The sequence below is a fragment of the Oncorhynchus nerka genome, linkage group LG8, assembly GCF_034236695.1.
Source record: "Oncorhynchus nerka isolate Pitt River linkage group LG8, Oner_Uvic_2.0, whole genome shotgun sequence".
Classification (NCBI taxonomy): domain Eukaryota; kingdom Metazoa; phylum Chordata; class Actinopteri; order Salmoniformes; family Salmonidae; genus Oncorhynchus; species Oncorhynchus nerka.
This window is the reverse complement of record NC_088403.1, coordinates 1,779,855-1,802,787: the sequence shown is the minus strand read 5'-3', so window position 1 is coordinate 1,802,787 and position 22,933 is coordinate 1,779,855. Positions and strand designations below refer to the sequence as shown.

The following is a 22,933-nucleotide window of genomic DNA, read 5'->3' as shown; positions in this document are numbered from 1 at the left end:
GGAGAAGTTCACAGAAGTTGACGGGTTAGGGAGAAGTTGACGGGTTAGGGAGGAGTTGGCGTGGTGGGTTAGGGAGGAGTTGGCGTGGTGGGTTAGGGAGGAGTTGGCGTGGTGGGTTAGGGAGAGGTTGGCGTGGTGGGTTAGGAAGAAGTTGACAGGTTAGGGAGAAGTTGACGTGGTGGGTTAGGGAGAAGTTGACGTGGTGGGTTAGGGAGAAGTTGACGTGGTGGGTTAGGGAGAAGTTGACGTGGTGGGTTAGGGAGAAGTTGACGTGGTGGGTTAGGGAGAAGTTGACGTGGTGGGTTAGGGAGAAGTTGACGTGGTGGGTTAGGGAGGAGTTGACGTGGTGGGTTAGGGAGGAGTTGACGTGGTGGGTTAGGAAGGAGTTGGCGTGGTGGGTTAGGGAGGAGTTGACGTGGTGGGTTAGGGAGGAGTTGACGTGGTGGGTTAGGGAGGAGTTGACGTGGTGGGTTAGGGAGGAGTTGACGTGGTGGGTTAGGGAGGAGTTGACGTGGTGGGTTAGGGAGGAGTTGACGTGGTGGGTTAGGGAGTTGAGTTGAGAAGTTGTGGGTTAGGGAGGAGTTGACGTGGTGGGTTAGGGAGGAGTTGACGTGGTGGGTTAGGGAGGAGTTGACGTGGTGGGTTAGGGAGGAGTTGACGTGGTGGGTTAGGGAGGAGTTGACGTGGTGGGTTAGGGAGGAGTTGACGTGGTGGGTTAGGGAGGAGTTGACGTGGTGGGTTAGGGAGGAGTTGACGTGGTGGGTTAGGGAGAAGTTGACGTGGGAGAAGTGGGTTAGGGAGAAGTTGACGTGGTGGGTTAGGGAGAAGTTGACGTGGTGGGTTAGGGAGAAGTTGACGTGGTGGGTTAGGGAGGAGTTGACGTGGTGGGTTAGGGAGAAGTTGACGTGGTGGGTTAGGGAGAAGTTGACGTGGTGGGTTAGGGAGAAGTTGACGTGGTGGGTTAGGGAGAAGTTGACGTGGTTAGGGAGAAGTTAGGGAGAAGTTGACGGTTTAGGGAGAAGTTGGGTTTAGGGAGAAGTTGACGGGTTAGGGAGAAGTTGACAGGTTAGGGAGAAGTTGACGTGGTGGGTTAGGAAGAAGTTGACGGGTTAGGGAGGAGTTGACGTGGTGGGTTAGGGAGGAGTTGACGTGGTGGGTTAGGGAGGAGTTGACGTGGTGGGTTAGGGAGGAGTTGACGTGGGGTTAGGGTTAGGGGTGGGTTAGGGAGGAGTTGACGTGGTGGGTTAGGGAGGAGTTGACGTGGTGGGTTAGGGAGGAGTTGACGTAGCGGGTTAAGGAGAATTTGAGAATCAGGTTCAGGTTAGGGAGAAGACTGCTGTGCTCTAGCCACAAGCGTAGAAGCCATCAGTTATGTTAAACCATCAGTACCACCTCCCATTGTGCATCACCCCTCACCTCCCACTGTGACATCACCCCTCACCTCCAACACCACCAGGACACAACACTCCGACTCCCCTCAACCCTCCTGTTCTCTGAAACCCACTCTATGGCCCAATCCCAACTAGACCCCTAGACCCTATGATCGGACCCCTAGACCCTATGATCGGACCCCTAGACCCTATGATCGGACCCCCAGACCCTATGATCGGACCCTATGATCATACCCCTAGACCCTATGATCGACCCCTAGACCCTATGATCGACCCCTAGACCCTATGATCGACCCCTAGACCCTATGATCGACCCCTAGACCCTATGATCGACCCCTAGACCCTATGATAGGACCCCTAGACCCTATGATCGGACCCCTAGACCCTATGATCGGACCCTATGATCGACCCCCTAGACCCTATGATCGACCCCTAGACCCTATGATAGGACCCCTAGACCCTATGATCGGACCCCTAGACCCTATGATCGGACCCTATGATCGGACCCTATGATCGACCCCCTAGACCCTATGATCGGACCCCTAGACCCTATGATCGGACCCCTAGACCCTATGATCGGACCCCTAGACCCTATGATCGACCCCTAGACCCTATGATCGACCCCTAGACCCTATGATCGGACCCTATGATCGGACCCCTAGACCCTATGATCGGACCCCTGGACCCTATGATCGGACCCCTAGAGCCTATGATCGACCCCTAGACCCTATGATCGGACCCTATGATCGGACCCCTAGAGCCTATGATCGGACCCCTAGAGCCTATGATCGGACCCCTAGAGCCTATGATCGGACCCCTAGAGCCTATGATCGGACCCCTAGAGCCTATGATCGGACCCCTAGACCCTATGATCGGACCCTATGATCGACCCCTAGATCCTATGATCGGACCCTAGACCCTATGATCGGACCCTAGAGCCTATGATCGGACCCCTAGAGCCTATGATCGGACCCCTAGAGCCTATGATCGGACCCCTAGAGCCTATGATCGGACCCCTAGAGCCTATGATCGACCCCTAGACCCTATGATCGGACCCCTAGACCCTATGATCGGACCCTATGATCGGACCCCTAGAGCCTATGATTGGACCCCTAGAGCCTATGATCGGACCCCTAGACCCTATGATCGGACCCCTAGACCCTATGATCGGACCCCTAGACCCTATGATCGGACCCCTAGACCCTATGATCGGACCCTATGATCGGACCCCTAGACCCTATGATCGGACCCCTAGACCCTATGATCGGACCCCTAGACCCTATGATCGACCCCTAGACCCTATGATCGGACCCTATGATCGGACCCCTGGACCCTATGATCGGACCCCTGGAGCCTATGATCGGACCCCTAGAGCCTATGATCGGACCCCTAGATCGGACCCCTAGAGCCTATGATCGGACCCCTAGAGCCTATGATCGGACCCCTAGAGCCTATGATCGGACCCCTAGACCCTATGATCGGACCCCTAGACCCTAGGATCGGACCCCATGCACTTGTGGAGATCAGAGATGTTTTTTGACAGGTGTAAGCAATAGGGTAATTGTTCCAACTTGCCCTCTGATAGGCTAGGTGGAAGTTTCACTGTTTCGTTTTATACCTATCATTTCATAGGGTCTAGGGGTCGATCCTAGGGCATAGAGTCTAGGGGTCGATCCGAGGGCATAGGGTCTAGGGGTCGATCCTAGGGCATAGGGTCGATCCTAGGGCATAGGGTCTAGGGGTCGATCCTAGGGCATAGAGTCTAGGGGTCGATCCGAGGGCATAGGGTCTAGGGGCCGATCCTAGGGTCTAGGGGCCGATCCTAGGGTCTAGGGGCCAGGGTCTAGGAACCGATCCTAGGGCATAGGGTCTAGGGGCCGATCCTAGGGCATAGGGTCTAGGGGTCGATCCTAGGGCATGGGGTCGATCCTAGGGCATGGGGTCGATCCTAGGGCATAGGGTCGATCCTAGGGCATAGGGTCTAAGGGGTCGATCCTAGGGCATGGGGTCGATCCTAGGGCATGGGGTCGATCCTAGGGCATGGGGTCGATCCTAGGGCATAGGGTCTAGGGGTCGACTCTAGGGCATAGAGTCTAGGGGTCGATCCTAGAGCATAGGGTCTAGGGGTCGATCCTAGGGCATAGGGTCGATCCTAGGGCATAGGGTCTAGGGGTCGATCCTAGGGCATAGAGTCTAGGGGTCGATCCGAGGGCATAGGGTCTAGGGGCCGATCCTAGGGCATAGGGTCTAGGGGCCGATCCTAGGGCATAGGGTCTAGGGGCCGATCCTAGGGCATAGGGTCTAGGGGCCGATCCTAGGGCATAGGGTCTAGGGGCCGATCCTAGGGCATAGGGTCTAGGGGCCGATCCTAGGGCATAGGGTCTAGGGGTCGATCCTAGGGCATAGGGTCTAGGGGTCGATCCTAGGGCATAGGGTCTAGGGGTCAGTTTGGGACTGGACATATCCCTTCTCTCTATCAGTCAAGCCCTGTCTTCCTCCTCTTCCTCCTCTTCCTCCTCCTACCGCCTTCTGTTTGCCCTCCGTTTCTTCTCATCCTCATCTTTCCTTTTCTTTTGTTTTCCTCCTCCACCCTACTCCCCCCCCTCCCTCCCTAACCCCCTCCCTCCCTCTCCTACTTCCAATTAGGGTCGACTGCAGGGCTGTCGGCCACGCCCCCGGCCTCGCTGCCTGGCTCATTGACCAATGTGAAGGCTCCTCAGAAGTCTCCGTGTCCACAGAGAGAGAGGAAGTCATCGTCCTCGTCTGACGACCGCAATAAGATGGTGAGACACAACCGCTACAAAACACAGACCTTCTTAGAGCTGATTGGTGTATAAGGAACACAGACCTTAGAGCTGATTGGTGTATAAGGAACACAGACCTTAGAGCTGATTGGTGTATAAGGAACACAGACCTTCCTAGAGCTGATTGGTGTATAAGGAACACAGACCTTCTTAGAGCTGATTGGTGTATAAGGAACACAGACCTTCTTAGAGCTGATTGGTGTATAAGGAACACAGACCTTAGAGCTGATTGGTGTATAAGGAACACAGACCTTAGAGCTGATTGGTGTATAAGGAACACAGACCTTAGAGCTGATTGGTGTATAAGGAACACAGACCTTAGAGCTGATTGGTGTAGAGACTGAGCTTTGGTGTATAAGGAACACAGACCTTAGAGCTGATTGGTGTATAAGGAACACAGACCTTAGAGCTGATTGGTGTATAAGGAACACAGACCTTAGAGCTGATTGGTGTATAAGGAACACAGACCTTCTTAGAGCTGATTGGTGTATAAGGAACACAGTCCTTAGAGCTGATTGGTGTATAAGGAACACAGACCTTCTTAGAGCTGATTGGTGTATAAGGAACACAGACCTTCTTAGAGCTGATTGGTGTATAAGGAACACAGTCCTTAGAGCTGATTGGTGTATAAGGAACACAGACCTTCTTAGAGCTGATTGGTGTATAAGGAACACAGACCTTAGAGCTGATTGGTGTATAAGGAACACAGACCTTAGAGCTGATTGGTGTATAAGGAACACAGACCTTCTTAGAGCTGATTGGTGTATAAGGAACACAGACCTTCTTAGAGCTGATTGGTGTATAAGGAACACAGACCTTCTTAGAGCTGATTGGTGTATAAGGAACACAGACCTTAGAGCTGATTGGTGTATAAGGAACACAGACCTTCTTAGAGCTGATTGGTGTATAAGGAACACAGACCTTCTTAGAGCTGATTGGTGTATAAGGAACACAGACCTTCTTAGAGCTGATTGGTGTATAAGGAACACAGACCTTAGAGCTGATTGGTGTATAAGGAACACAGACCTTAGAGCTGATTGGTGTATAAGGAACACAGACCTTAGAGCTGATTGGTATATAAGGAACACAGACCTTAGAGCTGATTGGTGTATCACAAAGCAGGATCAATAAGTTTACAATATGACTGAGATGCCAAACAATGACTATAGGAGTTGTCAAGATGGCTAGAAAATGTCCAGGTATTCAGTCGGAGAAAGACCTAGTAAAAACACACACAGTGTGGTGACACGCACAGAGCCTGTCACCGTGCGCTGCCACTTTAAGACCGGCTCTGTTGTAAACCAGGAAGTAAAAACCATCTGTGTGTGCCCCCCCCATGTAGAAAACCCTGGGCAGACGGGACTCTAGTGACGACTGGGAGATCCCAGAAGGTCAGATCACCCTGGGTCAGAGGATAGGCTCCGGATCCTTTGGGACCGTCTTCAAGGGCAAGTGGCACGGCGACGTGGCGGTGAAGATGTTGAACGTGACAGCTCCCACACCACAGCAGCTACAGGCCTTCAAGAACGAAGTGGGAGTCCTCCGGTAAGACACGGTTTTTAACGGTGAAGTCATGTAATGAAAAGCTCGGCATGTACACAGTGGTGGAATACTAGTTTTACTGCAGACGTTGAGGTGATTAACTGCTACCTTCCAGGTCTTAGGTGTGTTGGGATATACAGTATAACCGACAAGTATAGTGTAAACAGGGCTTCTGTTTTGTCATGAAATAGCAGGGCTTCTGTTTTGTCATGAAATAGCAGGGCTTCTGTTTTGTCATGAAATAGCAGGGCTTCTGTTTTGTCATGAAATAGCAGGGCTTCTGTTTTGTCATGAAATAGCAGGGCTTCTGTTTTGTCATGAAATAGCAGGGCTTCTGTTTTGTCATGAAATAGCAGGGCTTCTGTTTTGTCATGAAATAGCAGGGCTTCTGTTTTGTCATGAAATAGCAGGGCTTCTGTTTTGTCATGAAATAGCAGGGCTTCTGTTCCATCATGAAATAGCAGGGCTTCTGTTTTGTCATGAAATAGCAGGGCTTCTGTTCCATCATGAAATAGCAGGGCTTCTGTTCCGTCATGAAATAGCAGGGCTTCTGTTTTGTCATGAAATAGCAGGGCTTCTGTTCCGTCATGAAATAACAGGGCTTCTGTTCCGTCATGAAATCACAGGGCTTCTGTTCCGTCATGAAATAGCAGGGCTTCTGTTCCGTCATGAAATAGCAGGGCTTCTGTTCCGTCATGAAATAGCAGGGCTTCTGTTTTGTCATGAAATAGCAGGGCTTCTGTTTTGTCATGAAATAGCAGGGCTTCTCTGTTTTGTCATGAAATAGCAGGGCTTCTGTTTTGTCATGAAATAGCAGGGCTTCTGTTTTGTCTGAAATTTTTTTGTCATGAAATAGCAGGGCTTCTGTTTTGTCATGAAATAGCAGGGCTTCTCTGTTTTGTCATGAAATAGCAGGGCTTCTGTTTTGTCATGAAATAGCAGGGCTTCTGTTCTGTCATGAAATAGCAGGGCTTCTGTTCCGTCATGAAATAGCAGGGCTTCTGTTTTGTCATGAAATAGCAGGGCTTCTGTTTTGTCATGAAATAGCAGGGCTTCTGTTCCGTCATGAAATAACAGGGCTTCTGTTCCGTCATGAAATAACAGGGCTTCTGTTCCGTCATGAAATAGCAGGGCTTCTGTTCCGTCATGAAATAGCAGGGCTTCTGTTTTGTCATGAAATAGCAGGGCTTCTGTTTTGTCATGAAATAGCAGGGCTTCTGTTTTGTCATGAAATAGCAGGGCTTCTGTTTTGTCATGAAATAGCAGGGCTTCTCTGTTTTGTCATGAAATAGCAGGGCTTCTCTGTTTTGTCATGAAATAGCAGGGCTTCTGTTCCGTCATGAAATAGCAGGGCTTCTCTTCTGTCATGAAATAGCAGGGCTTCTGTTTTTGTCATGAAATAGCAGGGCTTCTGTGTTTTGTCATGAAATAGCAGGGCTTCTGTTCCGTCATGAAATAGCAGGGCTTCTGTTCCGTCATGAAATAGCAGGGCTTCTGTTTTGTCATGAAATAGCAGGGCTTCTGTTTTGTCATGAAATAACAGGGCTTCTGTTCCGTCATGAAATAGCAGGGCTTCTGTTCCGTCATGAAATAGCAGGGCTTCTGTTCCGTCATGAAATAGCAGGGCTTCTGTTCCGTCATGAAATAGCAGGGCTTCTGTTCCGTCATGAAATAGCAGGGCTTCTGTTTTGTCATGAAATAGCAGGGCTTCTGTTTTGTCATGAAATAGCAGGGCTTCTGTTTTGTCATGAAATAGCAGGGCTTCTCTGTTTTGTCATGAAATAGCAGGGCTTCTCTGTTTTGTCATGAAATAGCAGGGCTTCTGTTTTGTCATGAAACAGCAGGGCTTCTGTGTTTTGTCATGAAATAGCAGGGCTTCTGTTCCGTCATGAAATAGCAGGGCTTCTGTTCCGTCATGAAATAGCAGGGCTTCTGTTCCGTCATGAAATAACAGGGCTTCTGTTTTGTCATGAAATAACAGGGCTTCTGTTTTGTGAAATAGCAGGGCTTCTGTTTTGTCGTCATGAAATAGAGGGCTTCTGTTTTGTCAAAATAGCAGGGCTTCTGTTTTGTCATGAAATAGCAGGGCTTCTGTTTTGTCATGAAATAGCAGGGCTTCTGTTTTGTCAGGGCTTCTGTTTTGTCATGAAATAGCAGGGCTTCTGTTTTGTCATGAAATAGCAGGGTTTCTGTTCCGTCATGAAATAGCAGGGCTTCTGTTTTGTCATGAAATAACAGGGCTTCTTTTTGTCTAGTTCTGTTCCGTCATGAAATAGCAGGCTTCTGTTTTGTCATGAAATAGCAGGGCTTCTCATGTTTTGTCATGAAATAGCAGGGCTTCTGTTTTGTCATGAAATAGCAGGGCTTCTGTTTTGTCATGAAATAGCAGGGCTTCTCTGTCATGAAATTTGTCATGAAATAGCAGGGCTTCATGAAATAGCAGGGCTTTTTTGTCATGAAATAGCAGGGCTTCTCTGTTTTGTCATGAAATAGCAGGGCTTCTGTTTTGTCATGAAATAGCAGGGCTTCTGTTTTGTCATGAAATAGCAGGGCTTCTGTTTTGTCATGAAATAGCAGGGCTTCTGTTTTGTCATGAAATAGCAGGGCTTCTGTTTTGTCATGAAATAGCAGGGCTTCTGTTTTGTCATGAAATAGCAGGGCTTCTGTTCCGTCATGAAATAGCAGGGCTTCTGTTTTGTCATGAAATAGCAGGGCTTCTGTTTTGTCATGAAATAGCAGGGCTTCTGTTTTGTCATGAAATAGCAGGGCTTCTGTTTTGTCATGAAATTTTCTGTTTGTCATGAAATAGCAGGGCTTCTCTTCTGTCATGAAATTGCAGGGCTTCTGTTTTTGTCATGACATAGCAGGGCTTCTGTGTTTTGTCATGAAATAGCAGGGCTTCTGTTTTGTCATGAAATAGCAGGGCTTCTGTTTTGTCATGAAATAGCAGGGCTTCTGTTTTGTCATGAAATAGCAGGGCTTCTGTTCCGTCATGAAATAGCAGGGCTTCTGTTTTGTCATGAAATTTTGTTTTGTCATGAAATAGCAGGGCTTCTGTTTTGAAATCAGGGCTTCTGAAATAGCAGGGCTTCTGTTTTGTCATGAAATAGCAGGGCTTCTGTTTTGTCATGAAATAGCAGGGCTTCTGTTCCGAAATAAAAATAGCAGGGCTTCTGTTCCGTCATGAAATAACAGGGCTTCTGTTTTGTCATGAAATAGCAGGGCTTCTGTTTTGTCTGTTTTGTCATGAAATAGCAGGGCTTCTGTTTTGTCATGAAATAGCAGGGCTTCTGTTTTGTCATGAAATAGCAGGGCTTCTGTTTTGTCATGAAATAGCAGGGCTTCTGTTCCGTCATGAAATAGCAGGGCTTCTGTTTTGTCATGAAATAGCAGGGCTTCTGTTTTGTCATGAAATAGCAGGGCTTCTGTTTTGTCATGAAATAACTTCTGTTCCGTCAGGGCTTCTGTTTTGTCATGAAATAGCAGGGCTTCTGTTTTGTCATGAAATAGCAGGGCTTCTGTTTTGTCAGAAATAGGGGCTTCTGTTTTGTCATGAAATCATGAAAAATAGCAGGGCTTCTGTTCCGTCATGAAATAGCAGGGCTTCTGTTTTGTCATGAAATAGCAGGGCTTCTGTTTTGTCATGAAATAGCAGGGCTTCTGTTTTGTCATGAAATAGCAGGGCTTCTGTTTTGTCATGAAATAGCAGGGCTTCTGTTTTGTCATGAAATAGCAGGGCTTCTGTTTTGTCATGAAATAGCAGGGCTTCTGTTTTGTCATGAAATAGCAGGGCTTCTGTTCCGTCATGAAATAGCAGGGCTTCTGTTTTGTCATGAAATAGCAGGGCTTCTGTTTTGAAATCAGCAGGGCTTCTGTTTTGTCATGAAATAGCAGGGCTTCTGTTTTGTCATGAAATAGCAGGGCTTCTGTTTTGTCATGAAATAGCAGGGCTTCTTCTGTTCCGTCATGAAAATAGCAGGGCTTCTGTTTTTGTCATGAAATAGCAGGGCTTCTGTTTTGTTCAGGGCTTCTGTTTTGTCATGAAATAGCAGGGCTTCTCTGTTCTGTCATGAAATAGCAGGGCTTCTCTGTTTTGTCATGAAATAGCAGGGCTTCTGTTTTGTCATGAAATAGCAGGGCTTCTGTTTTGTCATGAAATAGCAGGGCTTCTGTTTTGTCATGAAATAGCAGGGCTTCTGTTTTTCTGAAATTTTGTTCCGTCATGAAATAGCAGGGCTTCTGTTTTGTCATGAAATAGCAGGGCTTCTGTTTTGTCATGAAATAGCAGGGCTTCTGTTTTGTCATGAAATAGCAGGGCTTCTGTTTTGTCATGAAATAGCAGGGCTTCTGTTTTGTCATGAAATAGCAGGGCTTCTGTTCCGTCATGAAATAACAGGGCTTCTGTTTTGTCATGAAATAACAGGGCTTCTGTTCCGTCATGAAATAGCAGGGCTTCTCTTTTGTCATGAAATAGCAGGGCTTCTGTTTTGTCATGAAATAGCAGGGCTTCTGTTTTGTCATGAAATAGCAGGGCTTCTGTTTTGTCATGAAATAGCAGGGCTTCTGTTTTGTCATGAAATAGCAGGGCTTCTGTTTTGTCATGAAATAGCAGGGCTTCTGTTTTGTCATGAAATAGCAGGGCTTCTGTTTTGTCATGTTCTGTTTTGTCATGAAATAGCAGGGCTTCTGTTTTGTCATGAAATAACAGGGCTTCTGTTTTGTCATGAAATAGCAGGGCTTCTGTTTTGTCATGAAATAGCAGGGCTTCTGTTTTGTCATGAAATAGCAGGGCTTCTGTTTTGTCATGAAATAACAGGGCTTCTGTTTTGTCATGAAATAGCAGGGCTTCTGTTTTGTCATGAAATAGCAGGGCTTCTGTGTTTCGTCATGAAATAGCAGGGCTTCTGTTTTGTCATGAAATAGCAGGGCTTCTGTTTTTGTCATGAAATAACAGGGCTTCTGTTTTGTCATGAAATAGCAGGGCTTCTGTTCCGTCATGAAATAACTTCTGTTTTTCATGAAATAGCAGGGCTTCTGTTTTGTCATGAAATAGCAGGGCTTCTGTTTTGTCATGAAATAACAGGGCTTCTGTTTTGTCATGAAATAGCAGGGCTTCTGTTTTGTCATGAAATAGCAGGGCTTCTGTTTTGTCATGAAATAGCAGGGCTTCTGTTCCGTTTTCTGTTTTGTCATGAAATAGCAGGGCTTCTGTTTTGTCATGAAATAGCAGGGCTTCTGTTTTGTCATGAAATAGCAGGGCTTCTGTTTTGTCATGAAATAGCAGGGCTTCTCTGTTTCTGTTCATGAAATAGCAGGGCTTCTGTTTCATGTCATGAAAATAGCAGGGCTTCTGTTTTGTCATGAAATAGCAGGGCTTCTGTTTTGTCATGAAATAGCAGGGCTTCTGTTTTGTCATGAAATAGCAGGGCTTCTGTTTTGTCATGAAATAGCAGGGCTTCTGTTTTGTCATGAAATAACAGGGCTTCTGTTTTGTCATGAAATAGCAGGGCTTCTGTTTTGTCATGAAATAGCAGGGCTTCTGTTTTGTCATGAAATAGCAGGGCTTCTGTTCCGTCATGAAATAACAGGGCTTCTGTTCCGTCATGAAATAACAGGGCTTCTGTTTTGTCATGAAATAGCAGGGCTTCTCTTCTGTCATGAAACAGCAGGGCTTCTGTTTTGTCATGAAATAACAGGGCCTCTGTTTTGTCATGAAATAGCAGGGCTTCTCTTCTGTCATGAAACAGCAGGGCTTCTGTTTTGTCATGAAATAACAGGGCTTCTGTTCCGTCATGAAATAGCAGGGCTTCTGTTTTGTCATGAAATAGCAGGGCTTCTGTTTTGTCATGAAATAACAGGGCTTCTGTTTTGTCATGAAATAGCAGGGCTTCTGTGTTTGGTCATGAAATAGCAGGGCTTCTGTGTTTGGTCATGAAACAGCAGGGCTTCTGTTTTGTCATGAAATAACAGGGCTTCTGTTCCGTCATGAAATAACAGGGCTTCTGTTCCGTCATGAAATAACAGGGCTTCTGTTCCGTCATGAAATAGCAGGGCTTCTGTTTTGTCATGAAATAGCAGGGCTTCTGTTTTGTCATGAAATAACAGGGCTTTTGTGTTTTGTCATGAAATAGCAGGGCTTCTGTGTTTGGTCATGAAACAACAGGGCTTTTGTCATGAAATAGCATGCTGGATGGATAACTAAAAGCTCCTTCTCAGTGGTTTCCTCTCCCTGCTTCCTAACAGGAAGACGCGTCACGTCAACATCCTGCTGTTCATGGGTTACACCACCAAGCCTCAGCTGGCCATCGTGACCCAGTGGTGCGAGGGCTCCTCCCTCTACCACCATCTACACATCATAGAGACCAAGTTTGAGATGATCAAGCTCATAGATATCGCCCGGCAGACCGCGCAGGGCATGGAGTGAGTTAGTCCACAACACACGGGATGTACCCCGACTAGCACCCTGTTCCCAGAGCTAGTCCCAGACATAGGGAATAGGCTGCTATTTGGGATGCATCCCCTGGTTCACGCCCTCGTCCGCTACGCTGAGTCTCCTGGTTCACACCCTCGTCCCCTACGCTGACTCTCCTGGTTCACGCCCTCGTCCCCTACGCTGACTCCTGGTTCACGCCCTCGTCCCCTACTAGTCCCCTACGCTGACTCTCCTGGTTGACGCCCTCGTCCCCTACGCTGACTCTCCTGGTTCACGCCCTCGTCCCCTACGCTGACTCTCCTGGTTGACGCCCTCGTCCCCTACGCTGACTCTCCTGGTTGACGCCCTCGTCCCCTATGCTGACTCTCTTGGTTGACGCCCTCGTCCCCTACGCTGACTCTCCTGGTTCACGCCCTCGTCCCCTACGCTGACTCTCCTGGTTCACACGCTTTAAATGAGTCAGCCCCTGAACTACTGTAGGTACCTGCAGAACTCCTAACTCAGGTTAGGAGAGTCTTAACACTCACAGACTGGTACAGTGGAGGTTAGGAGAGTCTTAACACTCACAGACTGGTACAGTGGAGGTTAGGAGAGTCTTGACTGGTACAGTGGAGGTTAGGAGAGTCTTAACCTGGACAGACTGGTACAGTGGAGGTTAGGAGAGTCTTAACGTGGACAGACTGGTACAGTGGAGGTTAGGAGAGTCTTAACACTGACAGACTGGTACAGTGGAGGTTAGGAGAGTCTTAACACTCACAGACTGGTACAGTGGAGGTTAGGAGAGTCTTAACACTGACAGACTGGTACAGTGGAGGTTAGGAGAGTCGTAACACTGACAGACTGGTACAGTGGAGGTTAGGAGAGTCTTAACGTGGACAGACTGGTACAGTGGAGGTTAGGAGAGTCTTAACACTGACAGACTGGTACAGTGGGGGTTAGGAGAGTCTTAACACTGACAGACTGGTACAGTGGAGGTTAGGAGAGTCTTAACGTGGACAGACTGGTACAGTGGAGGTTAGGAGAGTCGTAACACTCACAGACTGGTACAGTGGAGGTTAGGAGAGTCGTAACACTCACAGACTGGTACAGTGGAGGTTAGGAGAGTCGTAACACTCACAGACTGGTACAGTGGAGGTTAGGAGAGGCTTAACGTGGACAGACTGGTACAGTGGAGGTTAGGAGAGTCTTAACACTGACAGACTGGTACAGTGGAGGTTAGGAGAGTCTTAACACTGACAGACTGGTACAGTGGAGGTTAGGAGAGTCTTAACGTGGACAGACTGGTACAGTGGAGGTTAGGAGAGTCTTAACACTCACAGACTGGTACAGTGGAGGTTAGGAGAGTCTTAACACACAGACTGGTACAGTGGAGGTTAGGAGAGTCTTAACGTGGACTGACTGGTACAGTGGAGGTTAGGAGAGTCTTAACGTGGACAGACTGGTACAGTGGAGGTTAGGAGAGTCTTAACATGGACAGACTGGTACAGTGGAGGTTAGGAGAGTCTTAACCTGAACAGACTGGTACAGTGGAGGTTAGGAGAGTCTTAACACTCACAGACTGGTACAGTGGAGGTTAGGAGAGTCTTAACAGACTGGTACAGTGGAGGTTAGGAGAGTCTTGACTGGTACAGTGGAGGTTAGGAGAGTCTTAACACAGTGGAGGTTAGAGAGTCTTGGGTACAGTGGAGGTTAGAGAGTCTTGGGTACAGTGGAGGTTAGGAGAGTCTTGACTGGTACAGTGGAGGTTAGGAGAGTCTTGACAGTGGAGGTTACTGGTAGTGGAGGTTAGGAGAGTCTTGACTGGTACAGTGGAGGTTAGGAGAGTCTTGACTGGTACAGTGGAGGTTAGGAGAGTCTTGACTGGTACAGTGGAGGTTAGGAGAGTCTTGACTGGTACAGTGGAGGTTAGGAGAGTCTTGACTGGTACAGTGGAGGTTAGGAGAGTCTTGACTGGTACAGTGGAGGTTAGGAGAGTCTTGACTGGTACAGTGGAGGTTAGGAGAGTCTTGACTGGTACAGTGGAGGTTAGGAGAGTCTTGGTACTGGTACAGTGGAGGTTGGTACAGTGGAGGTTAGGAGAGTCTTGACTGGTACAGTGGAGGTTAGGAGAGTCTTGACTGGTACAGTGGAGGTTACAGTGGAGGTTAGTCTTGACTGGTACAGTGGAGGTTAGGAGAGTCTTAACATGGACAGACTGGTACAGTGGAGGTTAGGAGAGTCTTAACACTGACAGACTGGTACAGTGGAGGTTAGGAGAGTCTTGACTGGTACAGTGGAGGTTAAGAGAGTCTTGACTGGTACAGTGGAGGTTAGGAGTCTTGACTCTTGACTGGTACAGTGGGAGGTTAGGAGAGTCTTGACTGGTGGTACAGTGGAGGTTAGGAGAGTCTTGACTGGTACAGTGGAGGTTAGGAGAGTCTTAACTGGACTGGTACAGTGGAGGTTAGGAGAGTCTTGACTGGTACAGTGGAGGTTAGGAGAGTCTTGACTGGTACAGTGGAGGTTAGGAGAGTCTTGACTGGTACAGTGGAGGTTAGGAGAGTCTTGACTGGTACAGTGGAGGTTAGGAGAGTCTTGACTGGTACAGTGGAGGTTAGGAGAGTCTTAACATGGACAGACTGGTACAGTGGAGGTTAGGAGAGTCTTAACACTGACAGACTGGTACAGTGGAGGTTAGGAGAGTCTTAACACTGACAGACTGGTACAGTGGAGGTTAGGAGAGTCTTAACACTGACAGACTGGTACAGTGGAGGTTAGGAGAGTCTTGACTGGTACAGTGGAGGTTAGGAGAGTCTTGACTGGTACAGTGGAGGTTAGGAGAGTCTTGACTGGTACAGTGGAGGTTAGGAGAGTCTTGACTGGTACAGTGGAGGTTAGGAGAGTCTTGACTGGTACAGTGGAGGTTAGGAGAGTCTTGACTGGTACAGTGGAGGTTAGGAGAGTCTTGACTGGTACAGTGGAGGTTAGGAGAGTCTTGACTGTTACAGTGGAGATTAGGAGAGTCTTAACGTGGACAGACTGGTACAGTGGAGGTTAGGAGAGTCTTAACCTGGACAGACTGGTACAGTGGAGGTTAGGAGAGTCTTAACCTGGACAGACTGGTACAGTGGAGGTTAGGAGAGTCTTAACATGGACAGACTGGTACAGTGGAGGTTAAGAGAGTCTTGACTGGTACAGTGGAGGTTAGGAGAGTCTTGACTGGTACAGTGGAGGTTAGGAGAGTCTTAACACAGTGGACAGACTGGTGGTACAGTGGAGGTTAGGAGAGTCTTGACAGTGGAGGTGGTACAGTGGAGGTTAGGAGAGTCTTAACACTGACAGACTGGTACAGTGGAGGTTAGGAGTCTTAACACTGACAGAGTCTTTAAGAGTCTTGACAGACTGGTACAGTGGAGGTTAGGAGAGTCTTGACTGGTACAGTGGAGGTTAGGAGAGTCTTAACACTGACAGACTGGTACAGTGGAGGTTAGGAGAGTCTTAACGCTGACAGACTGGTACAGTGGAGGTTAGGAGAGTCTTGACTGGTACAGTGGAGGTTAGGAGAGTCTTAACGTGGACAGACTGGTACAGTGGAGGTTAGGAGAGTCTTGACTGGTACAGTGGAGGTTAGGAGAGTCTTGACTGGTACAGTGGAGGTTAGGAGAGTCTTGACTGGTACAGTGGAGGTTAGGAGAGTCTTGACTGGTACAGTGGAGGTTAGGAGAGTCTTGACTGGTACAGTGGAGGTTAGGAGAGTCTCTTGACTGGTGGAGGTTAGACAGTGGAGGTTAGGAGAGTCTTGACTGGTACAGTGGAGGTTAGGAGAGTCTTGACTGGTACAGTGGAGGGAGAGTCTTAGGAGACTGGTACAGTGGAGGTTAGGAGAGTCTTGACTGGTACAGTGGAGGTTAGGAGAGTCTTAACGTGGACAGACTGGTACAGTGGAGGTTAGGAGAGTCTTAACACTGACAGACTGGTACAGTGGAGGTTAAGAGAGTCTTGACTGGTACAGTGGAGGTTAGGAGAGTCTTGACTGGTACAGTGGAGGTTAGGAGAGTCTGACAGACTGGTACAGTGGAGGTTAGGAGAGTCTTAACTGGTACAGTGGAGGTTAGGAGAGTCAGACTGGTACAGTGGAGGTTAAGAGAGTCTTGACTGGTACAGTGGAGGTTAGGAGAGTCTTAACGTGGACAGACTGGTACAGTGGAGGTTAGGAGAGTCTTAACGACTGGTACAGTGGAGGTTAAGAGAGTCTTGACTGGTACAGTGGAGGTTAGGAGAGTCTTAACACTGACAGACTGGTACAGTGGAGGTTAGGAGAGTCTTGACTGGTACAGTGGAGGTTAGGAGAGTCTTAACCTGACTGGTACAGTGGAGGTTAGGAGAGTCTTGACTTGATGGTACAGTGGAGGTTAGGAGAGTCTTGACTGGTACAGTGGAGGTTAGGAGAGTCTTGACTGGTACAGTGGAGGTTAGGAGAGTCTTGACTGGTACAGTGGAGGTTAGGAGAGTCTTAACGTGGACAGACTGGTACAGTGGAGGTTAGGAGAGTCTTAACACTGACAGACTGGTACAGTGGAGGTTAGGAGAGTCTTGACTGGTACAGTGGAGGTTAGGAGAGTCTTAACGTGGACAGACTGGTACAGTGGAGGTTAGGAGAGTCTTGACTGGTACAGTGGAGGTTAGGAGAGTCTTAACGTGGACAGACTGGTACAGTGGAGGTTGGAGAGTCTTAACAGTGGAGGTTAGGAGAGTGGAGGTTAGGAGAGTAACGTGGACAGACTGGTACAGTGGAGGTTAGGAGAGTCTTAACACTGGACAGACTGGTACAGTGGAGGTTAGGAGAGTCTTGAGAGTGGAGGTTAAGAGTCTTAACTGACAGACTGGTACAGTGGAGGTTAGGAGAGTCTTAACGTGGACAGACTGGTACAGTGGAGGTTAGGAGAGTCTTAACACTGACTGGTACAGTGGAGGTTAGACTTGGTACAGTGGAGGTTAGGAGAGTCTTGACTGGTACAGTGGAGGTTAGGAGAGTCTTGACTGGTACAGTGGAGGTTAGGAGAGTCTTGACTGGTACAGTGGACTGGTACAGTGGAGGTTAGGAGAGTCTTGACTGGTACAGTGGAGGTTAGGAGAGTCTTTGACTGGTACAGTGGAGGTTAGGAGAGTCTTAACGTGGACAGACTGGTACAGTGGAGGTTAGGAGAGTCTTAACACTGACAGACTGGTACAGTGGAGGTTAAGAGAGTCTTGACTGGTACAGTGGAGGTTAGGAGAGTCTTAACACTGACAGACTGGTACAGTGGAGGTTAGGAGAGTCTTAACTGGTACAGTGGAGGTTACAGACTGGTACAGTGGAGGTTAAGAGAGTCTGGAGGTTAGGAGAGTCTTAACACTGACAGACTGGTACAGTGGAGGTTAGGAGAGTCTTAACGTGGACAGACTGGTACAGTGGAGGTTAGGAGAGTCTTAACGTGGACAGTGGAGGTTAAGAGAGTCTTGACTGGTACAGTGGAGGTTAGGAGAGTCTTAACATGGACAGACTGGTACAGTGGAGGTTAGGAGAGTCTTGACTGGTACAGTGGAGGTTAGGAGAGTCTTGACTGGTACAGTGGAGGTTAGGAGAGTCTTGACTGGTACAGTGGAGGTTAGGAGAGTCTTGACTGGTACAGTGGAGGGTAGGAGAGTCTTGACTGGTACAGTGGAGGTTAGGAGAGTCTTAACGTGGACAGACTGGTACAGTGGAGGTTAGGAGAGTCTTAACACTGACAGACTGGTACAGTGGAGGTTAAGAGAGTCTTGACTGGTACAGTGGAGGTTAGGAGAGTCTTAACGTGGACAGACTGGTACAGTGGAGGTTAGGAGAGTCTTGACTGGTACAGTGGAGGTTAGGAGAGTCTTAACACTGACAGACTGGTACAGTGGAGGTTAGGAGAGGCTTAACGTGGACAGACTGGTACAGTGGAGGTTAGGAGAGTCTTAACCTGGACAGACTGGTACAGTGAAGGTTAGGAGAGTCTTAACACTGACAGACTGGTACAGTGGAGGTTAGGAGAGTCTTAACGTGGACAGACTGGTACAGTGGAGGTTAGGAGAGTCTTAACACTGACAGACTGGTACAGTGGAGGTTAGGAGAGTCTTAACACTGACAGACTGGTACAGTGGAGGTTAGGAGAGTCTTAACCTGGACTGACTGGTACAGTGGAGGTTAGGAGAGACTTGACTGGTACAGTGGAGGTTAGGAGAGTCTTAACGTGGACAGACTGGTACAGTGGAGGTTAGGAGAGTCTTAACGTGGACAGACTGGTACAGTGGAGGTTAGGAGAGTCTTAACCTGGACTGACTGGTACAGTGGAGGTTAGGAGAGTCTTGACTGGTACAGTGGAGGTTAGGAGAGTCTTAACGTGGACTGACTGGTACAGTGGAGGTTAGGAGACTGTAAATATGTCTAGTGTACCAGTGTTTATTGATTACTAATTTACCTGGGACTGTAAATATGTCTAGTGTACCAGTGTTTATTGATTACTAATTTACCTGGGACTGTAAATATGTCTAGTGTACCCGTGTTTATTGATTACTAATTTACCTGGGACTGTAAATATGTCTAGTGTACCAGTGTTTATTGATGTCTGCACCAGGGGAGCTCTACTAATTAACATGGGATTGTTGTGGTTTTCCTCCCTAGTTACCTGCACGCCAAATCCATCATCCACAGAGACCTGAAGAGCAACAGTATCCTCTCTGACCTCTGACCTTTCACCTTTTTTCCAACAAGCACCTTCCAGTCTGTCTGACCTTTGACCCATTCTATAAGGAAGGCAGTCATAATCACCCCTCTCCGCTGTGTCACCTAATCAACATGTCATCGATAGGACATAGTGTTCAGATCTGTTTTTACATGGTAGTCATTTAGCAGGACGCTGTTATTCAGAGGGCCCTACAGGTAGAGCCTCTATCTTCAGGTGAACTAGGTGAGACGGAGACGAGTGTTGGTGCAGACAGAGTTCCCCCTCTCCTCCCCAGACGGAGTTCCCCCTCTCCTCCCCAGACGGAGTTCCCCCTCTCCTCCCCAGACGGAGTTCCCCCTCTCCTCCCCAGACGGAGTTCCCCCTCTCCTCCCCAGACGGAGTTCCCCCTCTCCTCCCCAGACGGAGTTCCCCCTCTCCCCCGGAGTTCCCCCTCTCCTCCCCAGACGGAGCTCCCCCTCTCCTCCCCAGACGGAGCTCCCCTCTCCCCCAGACGGAGCCCCTCCCCCCCAGACGGAGCTCCCCCTCCCCCAGACGGAGCTCCCCCTCTCCTCCCCAGACGGAGCTCCCCCCAGACGGAGTTCTCTCCCCCCAGACGGAGCTCCCCCTCCCCCCCCCAGACGGAGTTCTCCCCCTCCCCAGACGGAGCTCCCCCTCCCCAGACGGAGCTCCCCTCCCCCCAGACGGAGCTCCCCTCCCCCCCAGACGGAGCTCCCCTCCCCCCCAGACGGAGCTCCCCTCCCCCCCAGACTGAGCTCCCCTTCTCCACCCCAGACTGAGCTCCCCCTCTCCACCCCAGACTCCCTTCTCCACCCCAGACTGAGCTCCCCTTCTCCACCCCAGACTGAGCTCCCCCTTCTCCACCCCAGACTGAGCTCCCCTTCTCCTCCCCAGACTGAGCTCCCCTTCTCCACCCCAGACTGAGCTCCCCTTCTCCACCCCAGACTGAGCTCCCCTCTCCACCCCAGACTGAGCTCCCCTTCTCCACCCCAGACTGAGCTCCCCCTCTCCCCCAGACTGAGCTCCCCTCTCTCCCCAGACTGAGCTCCCCCAGCAGTCCCTTAGCTTTCTGTTCCTTAACCCCCTCCCCTCCCAGACATCTTCCTACACGAGGACCTGACCGTGAAGATAGGAGACTTCGGCCTGGCCACAGTGAAGTCCCGTTGGAGCGGCTCCCACCAGTTTGAACAGCTCTCTGGCTCCATCCTGTGGATGGTGAGTGATACTGCAGGGATTAAGAGGAGAACCTGAATAGACTAAACAACCAGCAAGAGAATTCAATCTACATTATTCTACATTATTAGAATTCAATCTACATTATTCTACATTATTAGAATTCAATCTACATTATTCTACATTATTAGAATTCAATCTACATTATTCTACATTATTAGAATTCAATCTACATTATTCAATCTACATTATTCTACATTATTAGAATTCAATCTACATTATTCTACATTCAATAATCTACATTATTCTACATTATTAGAATTCAATCTACATTATTCTACATTATTAGAATTCAATCTACATTATTCTACATTATTAGAATTCAATCTACATTATTCTACATTATTAGAATTCAATCTACATTATTCTACATTATTAGAATTCAATCTACATTATTCTACATTATTAGAATTCAATCTACATTATTCTACATTATTAGAATTCAATCTACATTATTCTACATTATTAGAATTCAATCTACATTATTCTACATTATTAGAATTCAATCTACATTATTCTACATTATTAGAATTCAATCTACATTATTCTACATTATTAGAATTCAATCTACATTATTCTACATTATTAGAATTCAATCTAGGGAAAGGGGGATACCTTGTCAGTTGTCCAACTGAAGTGTGTCTTCCTCATTTAACCCTCTGAATCAGCGAGGTGTGGGGGGGCTGCCTTAGTCAACATCCTGTTCATACCCCACCCTGTTCATTTAAACCTCTGAATCAGAGAGGTGTGGGGGCTGCCTTAGTCAACATTCACGTCTTCAGCGCCTGGGGAACAGTGGGTTAACTGCCTTGTTCAGGGGAACAGTGGGTTAACTGCCTTGCTCAGGGGAACAGTGGGTTAACTGCCTTGTTCAGGGGAACAGTGGGTTAACTGCCTTGTTCAGGGGAACAGTGGGTTAACTGCCTTGTTCAGGGGAACAGTGGGTTAACTGCCTTGTTCAGGGGAACAGTGGGTTAACTGCCTTGTTCAGGGGAACAGTGGGTTAACTGCCTTGTTCAGGGGAACAGTGGGTTAACTGCCTTGTTCAGGGGAACAGTGGGTTAACTGCCTTGTTCAGGGGAACAGTGGGTTAACTGCCTTGTTCAGGGGAACAGTGGGTTAACTGCCTTGTTCAGGGGAACAGTGGGTTAACTGCCTTGTTCAGGGGAACAGTGGGTTAACTGCCTTGTTCAGGGGAACAGTGGGTTAACTGCCTTGTTCAGGGGAACAGTGGGGAACAGTGGGTTAACTGGTCTAGGAACAGTGGGTTAACTGCCTTGTTCAGGGGAACGGTGGGTTAACTGCCTTGTTCAGGGGAACGGTGGGTTAACTGCCTTGCTCAGGGGAACGGTGGGTTAACTGCCTTGTTCAGGGGAACAGTGGGTTAACTGCCTTGTTCAGGGGAACAGTGGGTTAACTGCCTTGCTATCAGAATGTGTAATCTACGTTATCAGAATGTGTAATCTACGTTATCAGAATGTGTAATCTACGTTATCAGAATACGTTATCAGAATGTGTAATCTACGTTATCAGAATGTGTAATCTACGTTGTCAGAATGTGTAATCTACGTTGTCAGAATGTGTAATCTACGTTATCAGAATGTAATCTACGTTATCAGAATGTGTAATCTACGTTGTCAGAATGTGTAATCTACGTTATCAGAATGTGTAATCTACGTTATCAGAATGTGTAATCTACGTTATCAGAATGTGTAATCTACGTTATCAGAATGTGTAATATACATTATCAGAGCTGCTCTGAAAGGATCAGAATGTAATCTACGTTATCAGAATGTGTAATCTACGTTATCAGAATGTGTAATCTACGTTATCAGAATGTGTAATCTACGTTGTCAGAATGTGTAATCTACGTTGTCAGAATGTGTAATCTACGTTATCAGAATGTAATCTACGTTATCAGAATGTAATCTACGTTATCAGAATGTAATCTACGTTATCAGAATGTCTAATCTACGTTATCAGAATGTGTAATCTACGTTATCAGAATGTGTAATCTACGTTATCAGAATGTAATCTACGTTATCAGAATGTGTAATCTACGTTATCAGAATGTGTAATCTACGTTATCAGAATGTGTAATCTACGTTATCAGAATGTGTAATCTACGTTATCAGAATGTGTCATCTACGTTGTCAGAATGTGTAATCTACGTTATCAGAATGTGTAATCTACGTTATCAGAATGTGTCAGAATGTGTCATCTACGTTATCAGAATGTGTAATCTACGTCATCAGAATGTAATCTACGTTATCAGAATGTGTAATCTACATTATCAGAATGTAATCTACGTTGTCAGAATGTGTAATCTACGTTGTCAGAATGTGTAATCTACGTTATCAGAGCTGCTCTGAAAGGATCAGAATGTGTAATCTACGTCATCAGAGCTGCTCTGAAAGGATCAGAATGTGTAATCTACGTTGTCAGAATGTGTAATCTACGTTATCAGAATGTGTAATCTATGTTATCAGAATGTAATCTACGTTATCAGAGCTGCTCTGAAAGGATCAGAATGTAATCTACGTTATCAGAATGTAATCTACGTTATCAGAATGTGTAATCTACGTTATCAGAATGTGTAATCTACGTTGTCAGAATGTGTAATCTACGTTATCAGAATGTAATCTACGTTATCAGAGCTGCTCTGAAAGGATCAGAATGTGTAATCTACGTTATCAGAATGTGTAATCTACGTTGTCAGAATGTGTAATCTACGTTATCAGAATGTGTAATCTACGTTATCAGAATGTGTAATCTACGTTGTCAGAATGTGTAATCTACGTTATC

At 47.5% G+C, this 22,933-nt stretch overlaps 1 protein-coding gene across 3 annotated transcripts in view; it reads left to right on the top strand.

The window, feature by feature from the left end:
- Positions 1 to 22,933, top strand: part of braf (B-Raf proto-oncogene, serine/threonine kinase) — a 106,827-nt gene that overhangs the window by 69,432 nt on the left and 14,462 nt on the right. For all 3 annotated transcript variants that reach the window (XM_065021226.1, XM_065021225.1, XM_065021224.1), the window contains 5 exons: positions 4,038 to 4,174; positions 5,538 to 5,740; positions 11,981 to 12,157; positions 18,835 to 18,881; positions 19,992 to 20,110. In XM_065021226.1, coding sequence (XP_064877298.1) covers positions 4,038 to 4,174; positions 5,538 to 5,740; positions 11,981 to 12,157; positions 18,835 to 18,881; positions 19,992 to 20,110 — 683 coding nt within the window. The remainder of the gene's footprint in view (positions 1 to 4,037; positions 4,175 to 5,537; positions 5,741 to 11,980; positions 12,158 to 18,834; positions 18,882 to 19,991; positions 20,111 to 22,933) is intronic.